At 41.3% G+C, this 9,669-nt stretch overlaps 1 protein-coding gene across 1 annotated transcript in view; it reads right to left on the reverse strand.

Moving 5' to 3' along the window:
• The window catches only part of SYNE2 (spectrin repeat containing, nuclear envelope 2), a 203,754-nt gene that overhangs the window by 157,759 nt on the left and 36,326 nt on the right, over positions 1-9,669 (reverse strand). Inside the window, exons 13-22 of the mRNA XM_009332747.1 lie at positions 8,424-8,536; positions 7,627-7,783; positions 5,832-5,928; positions 5,501-5,688; positions 5,167-5,331; positions 3,692-3,865; positions 1,739-1,897; positions 1,296-1,469; positions 227-361; positions 3-68 (exon numbers count right to left, since the gene is read on the reverse strand). Coding sequence (XP_009331022.1) covers positions 3-68; positions 227-361; positions 1,296-1,469; positions 1,739-1,897; positions 3,692-3,865; positions 5,167-5,331; positions 5,501-5,688; positions 5,832-5,928; positions 7,627-7,783; positions 8,424-8,536 — 1,428 coding nt within the window. The remainder of the gene's footprint in view (positions 1-2; positions 69-226; positions 362-1,295; positions 1,470-1,738; positions 1,898-3,691; positions 3,866-5,166; positions 5,332-5,500; positions 5,689-5,831; positions 5,929-7,626; positions 7,784-8,423; positions 8,537-9,669) is intronic.

Here is a 9,669-nt window from a genome sequence, read left to right on the forward strand (position 1 = left end):
GCGTTAAATTTCTTTTTTTCTCTTTCTACTATGAGCTGGACACAGGATACAATTTCATGATGAACTGCCTGCAAAATTCAAAACACATTATCCCTGTGAGATAGTGAGATGGTATTACAAAGCAAATAAAAACCTCAGAACATATTGTGACAAAAAAATTGTTATTCAAAGATGCCAGGCCTAATGAGAACAGACAGTGGGTTCTCTCCTTCCTATATTATCTCACCTCCCATCTTTTACGAACATCTTTACTCTTTTCTTCCACTACCAGCTTTTCACAATCAGATGAAATATTTTTCAGTTGTTCAGCTGCTTTCAAAAATTTGTCAAGAACTTTATTGTCCAGAGCATTAAAAGCTTCCTGCAAGAAAAGCATCATAATGAAAAATAAACAGAACCGAATGTAGCTTATTTATCTAATAAAATTACATCAGTAGCACACAAAAACCATGCATAAAGCATGTATACATTGCATGTATGGGCTGTGATGGCCCTTGCATGGGTGAGTATGATGGCATTCTCCACCCTTGAATACCTGTAAAAAGGTTGCAGACAGTATCAGTGTATGCTTTTTGGAGAAAAGCAGATGTTGTTCTTGTAACTCCTCTTTTAGGGGCAAATTTGGTACCAAAGAAGAAAGATTAAGGTCCCTGAACGCTGCATCATTTCTAGAGAATATACGTGGCCACGCCCCGTGCCTGTCAGAGAGCGGGTGAAAGGTCTGCATCAGTGCGACAGGACCCTATGAGATGGCCTGCAGTGAGGCTCTGCACTGCTCCCGGCACACGGCCACCCAGGACCTGCCGTGCAAGATGAGGCAACACAGATTTTGGGCGCTTCCATTTTTCATACCTCACTAAGGACTCCTTTAAGACATCCAGATTTTGAGATCGGACGCTTTCTTTACCAGTTAGCTACTAGGAAAAAAGAGGTGATTCAGTATTTATAATCACACTTTAAAAACCTGTCCAAGAATTCAGGCCTGTGATTCTTGATGGGAATCAATTATTAACCAGGCAAAAAAATGGCTGTAGTTCAGAACATGATGAGTTCTGATAGGATGATGGAGTAATTTAAGTTAAGGCAGGGCACTGAATAAACTGCCATACAGATATACGTTTCTTCATTCAAGCTGCCTGCCATGCTAACAGTGCTGAATCAAAAAGCTGAGAAAAGCATTAATAGCTACCAAAAAAAAAATTCTGATATTTTTCTCACTGTGGTACCTTAGCCTTTTAGATACTAAATAGCACAAAGAAATACTCAAATTCAGCTGGCTCAGAAAACAAACCCACCTCATATCTTGAAACACATTCTTCAGGACTTAATTTTTGACTGACAAGTTGCACAGCCTTTGAAATGGAGGCCTCAAGTTCTTTCTGGGATTCTTCAAAATTGAGCAAAGCCTCCTTCTCTGAGGGTCTCTTCTCAGATTTGGACAAGATGTTGTTCATGTCACCCATGACAGCCTTGGAAGAAAGAGACTCTTTTCAGAACATGCCTGAGTGTCAGTAATTACATAAAGCTATTGCTTCATAACATCACTCAAGCTTTTCGAGTTGAGATACTGATCTTTGAAATGTTCTAGTTTTTGCCCCAGCAAGAGTCTGGGAGACTGATTCCAATAGTATAAACCCTTTTGTATTTTACATGAAAGAAAAGGAGTCTTCCTAATCACATAATGCTAAAATTAGAGATGTCTGTCTGTATAAAGTACAATAACAAAAAAAAGAAGTACCTCTATTTTCTCTCTGGCTTCTTTAATTCGTGCCTGCAGCCCAGTGGTGTGAGAATGCTGTCGGGACACCTGACTTGAAACATTTTGCATCAGGGATTGCAATATCTCTTCTGCTGCCACAACTTCTTCTTGGCATGAGGTTCCCCTTGCAGCCAAGCTCTGGTTGAATGAAAAGCATTAGAAGCTTCTACAGTATTTATGCCTTTTTGTTTAAAGGAACCGAATGAAAAAGCCAGCCTTGATCATGGATGGTCAATATTTGGTCAAGGAAAAATCTTATATTCCAATTATGGTCAGTGTATTGCACTGCAAAATCTCTGTGTCGAGAGAAAGAAGTCTGCTGCCATCCACAGGGGTTTCTGTTTGCTGAAACAGTCTTTCTGTCAATGTGATACCTCCCATGTCTTTGCCTCAGAGCCAATTAGAAGTATTTTTTAAACACGCTCTCCCATCCAAACAGCTTTCCAAATGAATGTACAAACCACTCATTTGGATGTGCAGCGTCTGATCATGAAGTCATCCAAAAGTAAACACATATCAAGGCTCAGATTTTCTTGTGGTATTCAGTACTAAAAGGCAGGAAGCAGCTGGGTATTTTGCATGGAAAAGTAGTGTGATATATTTGAATATTTATCATGAAATGTCATTATTAGAGCTGTTTTGATCTATGAATATTCAGCACATTTTCCTGTTTGAAGTTATCAATTAGCATTCTTCTAATGATAATCGGTGCTTTACTCTGGATCTCGACCTATTGTACTGCAGGTAATAAGCAACCTGATCTCTTCTGCTCACAGACATGGAGATACAATACCAGTCACATTTTTGGAGGCTGTATTTCAGGGTGTCTTTTGTTACTTTGTTGTTTTTAACAAACTAGTGTCACACTGCAAAATGAGGCTTATTTTATAAACATATGCCCACAATTACAAAAAGATAAATAGATTCTTTTCATAGGTTCACACTCCTAATTCTGTCAACTAAACACAGCGCAAGAAGGCACAAACCAAAAGTAAACTAACACTAATCCTGGTTCACAGTTATTGTAGGTAGATTTAATGTACCAAAGAAGATCTATGTTTAATTTTTGCCCTTAGACAGAAGAGCTCCAATGAAACCTCCTTCTGGTGGTCACCTTCCTACCGTTAGATTATATTGGCCCTGTTGCAGAAATAGCAAAAGGCAACATAAGACACTCCCTTCAGCTTCTCCAGTGCAAAGCTTGGTATCTTTGTTCAGTCTCACCTTCACTGGCAGGTGAAGAAAATAAATCAGACTTTGTACTGAAGCTGCTGAGTTATATACACATATTTCCACCTGCCATCTGCTAGGGGGGGAAACAGTAATCCCTGGCAGAGAGACACAGGAAACAATAGAGACTAGTGGAAGTAACAAGAAAGTCATCAGTGTTCATTATGGATGTTTAGAGCAAGTGCCTATAAGCTGAGATGCACAAATTACCCAGCATGCTGCTGAAAATACTTCAAGTATTCCAGTTTTTGACAGGTAAGCCTTGAATACAGCCAAGCTGTCTCAAACCTCCTCCCTGCACTGCAGGGTAGATGACAGAAAGCACTGTATCACCAGGGGAAATTCTCAACTCGGCACCTTGCAAAGTTTTAGCCTGCTGTGAATGCTGTGCTGGACAGGGAGTAATTAATATCACTCAAGAGCAAGCTGCTGATCAGTGGCACCAACGGCATTTCATTGGCACCTGCTTGTCATCTGGACACACTGATGTTGGAAGATTCATTTATAGCTCATCCGGGAGCGACCCTGGGAAATAACATCAAAACACTAGCATTGCCTTGACTTTTTACCAGTGTTACAGCACAAAATCCACATTCATTTCTGCTTCACTGGTGATGGCTCATTTTACCCCAGCCACGAACCCGTGCTGAAAGATGAGAATCTGATGAACAAGTATTTTAAGCAGCATATTTCCATTTTCACCTGCAAACGTTCCTCCATCTCAGGTTGCACAGGCCCCTCACGACTGATCTCACCAAGCAGGCATCCGATCTCTGCTGCCCAGTTGTCCACCCCTCCAAGGAGCTCTTCAATTTTCTCCAGGCTCCCCGGAAGCTCCCTGGTCTTTTCAGCAGCATCTGTGCTCTCTTCAACAAGCTATAAACAAAGAGCAGGGTAAGATGTTCATACCCATCATCGGTTCATGGGTCTCTCCACTACCCTCCTGCAACACACACTCACCACTTAGGTTACCTTCCAGCTTTTGCACCCAACAGGGATCAAAGGAGAAATAAATGCCAAACATACTGGTAAATAAACCATGTGAGGCTCAGTTCTTCAACACTGAGAGCAGGTGGGACAGCACAACCTGTGCCCATCTGGCCTGCCCCCTCCCCTATAAGTAAGCAGCCACAGCCACACTACTACGGAGAATAACTTCTGGGCTGTAGCATCCCCCAGGCTATGCCAGGGAATTCTCCAAGAGAACAATAGCTGGTGTTGGTCAAATCAAGACCAGGGAGCATGCTAACAGTTTAATGGTACTGGGAGTCACAGGCCAGAGCTCAAGCATTTGCCCTTGCCTTTTTATATATAAAAATAAATATAATCTATATTATAGCCATAATGTCCAAAGCAATGCCAGAAAAATAACTCCTGAAGTCTCTAAGCCCTTGTAAGGGTGCAGGAGGCGTCTTTATCTCTGTTTTCTGAATATATTTCCTAAAAGCATCTCTTACTACGGGTTTTTCTAGGAAACTCTGGATTTCCCTCACTCTTGGGAACATGTTTCGTTTGATCTTCTTGCATTCTCATTAAGCTCATCTCCTACAAAAATGTTGTAATTTTTTGCCACCATTTATTGTCACAGCAGTACCTTTAATAAATGTCAATGAATGGTTCAACTTAGAAAATTAAGAGCTCTAATATTCCCAGGCAGAGTGAAAATGTCATTCTTGTGAAAGCATTCTAGGAAATGTAATGTATGTACATTAAGCAGGTTGTATAGGAACTTACAGCAGCCTAAAAACCTGTCAAGTGAGCTGGTGCAAAGTTACACAACCCTAGAAATATCTATGCAGCAATAATTACTTTCTACTAGCTAAGGCAGAGATTATACAATTCAGCAAAGGCTCACAAGCTCTTAACAAATTGATTACTTCCATCTCTACAACTGAAAAAGAGCTTTATCCTGCAATAAGATTTCCTTTTATAAGTGGCTTTAAAATTTCCATTTAAAAAATTGAACATTTTCCATCGTGTCATAAAGAGCATTTAACTGAGTCACAAAGACTTAAGAATGGGATACCTCTGTGTATTCTCTGTTCCTCCTGTTTTAAAACTCGCCATACTGGGTTGACTGAAACATTTATTAACCTCTGATTAGCAAGCTGATAAGTCCAGAAAATATGATTTCGAAGGCTGCATAGCAAGAGAGTCACAAGAAACTAGTAACTTACAAAGTGTGTCCTCTTGATGAACTTAGCCCACCTCCTGTTCAGTTTCTTCAGCTCTTTGGCAATATTTGATCCAACGTGCTCTTTGCTGACTTCGATGAGATAGTTTCCAGCTTCATTTAAGGAACCATGAACTGAATTCCACTTTGCCAGGATCTCAGCAGGGATCTAGACAGAGGCATTGAAATCATTTAAAGCAGAACCCTGCCAAAAGTTTATTTCCAAAATGAAGAACAGAAAAGCAACAACAACCACCACTGTCATGTATAATGCTTTCCTTCCAGGAGGCTTCCAAGTATCTCTGTCAGTCATTACAAAGAGAAATCCAACCACATACCTCTTTTGGATGCTCATTTCGTTTTTCTTCCAGCCACGTCTTTAGTAAGTGGATGTTTTCTGTATAATTACTCCAGGAAGACAAGACTTTCTGTAGGGTGGTATTTACATTGGAAATATAGTCTCTGCACATAGAAATCTTTGACTCCACTGTCTTAAAAAGTTTGCTAATTTCTTGAGGATCTCCAGCTAGGACATCAAATAGGGAATATTATTACACATTTGGAAACAGAGAGGCTATTTTATGCAGAACATAAATGTGAATTAAAACTGGCAACAGCACATCAGTTCAAAATAGAGGTTTTCATATCAGTTTCTGTGCACGAGCTTACCTAAGCCAGGACTGCTTATGTTTTTGTTTTTCAAATCTTCACAGATGTGAGTAGCAGTTTCTAGTTGCATTTCAAGTCTCTTTTCTTCAATGAAATTCTGCCCAAAGTGAAAAGTAATTGGCACGAGTAACACTAACCCGCATAAAACTAGGCACGAAATGCAGCTTGAGATACATTTTTTTCAATATGAGCCTATAACCTGCAGGTTAAACGTAAATTTAGCAAAGCCCATCCAGCAACTCATCTGCACCCTTTAGTCTGAAATAGACCTGTTCCTTTTTCTGCTTGTGCAGAGAGTAACTTAAATGGGAATATTAACGCCTGAATGTCATTGCCTGAGTCACAGCCCTGCATGAGTCAGGACTGTTTATTCCAAAAAGTTAAGGCCCTAGGGCAATATTGAGAAATGGCATCTAGAACAAGCCAGGCAGAATTTAGTCACGTAAGTCAAAAAAGTGATGAAAGTGAAAGGTGGGTTTCCTTGCATGCACAGAAATATCGAGGTGCCTAGTTCCTGCCACAGATCAAGTATGATCCAAACTGGGGATAGAAAGGGTAAGAGAGGAAGAAATGTGAGCAGAGGAGGAGACTTGTGCTTTGAACATTCACATAGGGAATGATCTTCAGCCCCCCCTCTGTCTGAGCTGCATCTCACCCCACTCCTACAAACGTCCGACCTAGCAGGCTACCAAACAACCTCTCCTGTGGCCATGACAAACCTGGGCCACCACACCACCACTCAGCCAGGACTGCACAACATGGGACCAGAAGGAGAGCCAGCAACAAGCCTTAAACTCCTAGAGAAAGCTCTGTATTCTATCAACTTGAGAAAGACCATGAACCACAACTGTAGTTGATAGTACAACATCTATACTACATGACAGTAAGGTAGGAACCCAACTGAATCAAGAAACTCAGCACAGATTAACTCTGTACTCCCATCTCACCACAGGGTAAGGTTAATACTGCTCAGGAAAACTGGTATTTTATACAACCTCTTGTTGTCTCCTTCCACAGTTCTGATGCTGGTGAAATTCCCACTAATTTAACTAGGGATTTGCCAGTCTGAAAAGCTTCTGAGAAACTCTTCAGAAACTCCACTAAGATGGAATTCACGGGGAGTCCCACTAACTGGAGATGGGGCAAAACTGATGGCATCAGCGTTTTCATCTCTCTGCCTCTATTCTTGATGCATCTTCGGCAGTATTTGGAGTAGGGTAATCCATCCCCTCCCATAGGCCTACACGTGGCATCATTTTAATAACTTGAGCCCAGAAGCTGAGCTAAGCACAAAATATAACAAAACAAGACAATTCATATTCACCGCGAAGCATAAGGAGGTAAGGATGCTGGAAAAGGAAGAGGCAACAGCAAAAGGCAGTATTAGCCAGCTCTGTGGGTAATGGCTGTTTTTGAAGATAGCAACTACTGAACTACCCCAGAGAGGTTTGAGTTAGGGAAGGGCTGCTACTGCTGGCCCTATAAATAGTCTAGAAAGAAAGAAATCTTCCCAATAAAGAATAAAAAAGGGCAGAGAGAAAATTACAGTCACAGCTCGCTCTGTTTCTCCAAACTGAAGACAGAACTCTCATTCAGAGGAAAATGGGAAGACATGGAGAAAGCTTCTGTGGAAGTCTACCTGTCCTTCTTTGCATAAATCCCAGATCTCACAAGTCTACCATGCTTCTACCAACTATCTTAGTATCTTCAGATGAGGACAGACACAAGCTTGAATCAAAGAGAGGTGGGGAAGAAGAATTTTTGTCAGGGTATGATACATATATTTTAAACTTACATTCCAATTTTCCAGCAGTGATTCCACGGACTCTTTTGTCCCATATTTCATGTCCCAGATATTTAGCTTTAACATCACCTCATTAGCAATAGCTGAGCACAGTCCATAGTGGTATTCAAGAAAGGTGTTGGAGTTTGTGAAACGAATATTGCTGAATCTGCAAACAGTGAAATGTTCCAAAAGTTGATGCAAAATCATTGGCTACAGAAGGCATTAATGTATAATAACATGTAGATGAGGCACTTAGGGACATGGTTTAGTGGGCATGGTGGTGTTGGGTTGACGGTTGGACTCGATGATCTTAAAGGTCTTTTCGAACCTTAATGATTCTACGATTCTATAAGGTTTTTAGCCTAAAACCTCAGAATTACAGACACAATTCACTGGTCACTTTTGAAAATATCCTCCAACAGATATATGGGGTTGCACAACCTGTAGATCTCGGTGATTTTAAAAGGTGGAAATTAAAAATTAGAGAATCCACATCACCAGAGAAATTTTTATATTCAAAATATTCATGTTTCCTACCCCTAGTGGGTGTTTCCTATCCACACTAGCAAAGGGCATCTGAAAAGTTCCTGTTAATGAGCTCCACTTTCTACACATAATTAGACATTCATTGGACCAATGAGTGAACCTGCCTGCTCCGCATAACAGTCAATCTGTGCTTAGGTGGAAAATGCTCTTTTTCTGCAAGGCATAGATAAATTATGTGCTTTGTTCAGAATAGCAGAGCAAGTCAATAGCAGAGCTAGAATACAACATAGTCAAAGTAAAGGGAATTTGAGGATCACAACCTTCTTTTCATTTCCTCTAACTTTTCAGGCAAGACTAGTGGCATATTCTTCTCATCTTCGTTCTTAAATGATTGAAGTGTGTCCAAGTGAGAATCAAAACAATCCATCAAGCCCTGGGGAGAAAAAGACACAGTAATCCATTCATTTTAATTCTAGAGTATTTCACCTGGGAATCTGCAAGTGACCTGCCATTAGGGTAAGAGCTGTTAAGAAATAGTCAGCACAAGACAATCTTCCAGTGTCTTTATTCATTAAAGTGCAATGAAAGTATTTATCTCATCACCTTCTAAAGTGCATATTTAGTGCAGTACTACATGATTTCTCTTACCACTGTGCATCTAGTTATATATAAGAAACATGAAATTACACTACCCATGCTATCAGTTTTTTCCTCACTTTCACTATCATCTTTAGGACAAAAAAGTGGCATTGTAACAGTTTCAGGATATTAAGTTGTTCTTTGCTATGTGTTAGCAAAGACTGACAGCAAAACCTGTTGAATAAACCTATTATGTCACACTTGCTTAATACTTTATTTGAGTGCTCAATAAATTTCCATCTAATACCATTAGGCGGACTTTGGCCTGTTCAGGACACTGGTTGAAAGAGTCCCTTGGGAGACAGTCCTGAAGGGCAAAAGGGTCCAGGAAGGCTGGACGTTCTTCAAGAAGGAAGTCTTAAAGGCACAGGAACAGGCTGTCCCCATACACCATAAGAAGAACGGGCGGGGAAGACGACCAGCCTGGCTGAACGGGGAGCTCTTGCTGGGACTCAAGACTCTGCCTGATCTGTGCCAGTTCTGTTTAATATTTTTATCAGTGATCTGGATGAGGGGATCAAGTGCACCCTCAGTAAGTTTGCAGACGACACCAAGTTGGGCGGGAGTGTTGATCTGCTTGAGGGTAGGAAGGCTCTGCAGAGGGACCTGGACAGGCTGGATCAATGGGCCAAGGCCAACTGTATGAGATTCAACAAGGCCAAGTGCCGGGTCCTGCACTTCGGCCACAACAACCCCATGCAGCGCTACAGGCTTGGGGAAGAGTGGCTGGAAAGCTGCCTGTCGGAAAAGGACCTGGGGATGCTGCTTGACAGCCAGCTGAATATGAGCCAGCAGTGTGCCCAGGTGGCAAAGAAGGCCAATGGCATCTTGGCCTGTATCAGAACTAGTGTGGCCAGCAGGAGTAGGGAAGTGATCGTGCCCCTGTACTCGGCACTGGTGAGGCCGCACCTCAAATACTGTGTTCAG

The sequence above is a fragment of the Pygoscelis adeliae genome, unplaced genomic scaffold (genome assembly GCF_000699105.1).
Source record: "Pygoscelis adeliae isolate BGI_AS28 unplaced genomic scaffold, ASM69910v1 Scaffold179, whole genome shotgun sequence".
Classification (NCBI taxonomy): Eukaryota; Metazoa; Chordata; class Aves; order Sphenisciformes; family Spheniscidae; genus Pygoscelis; species Pygoscelis adeliae.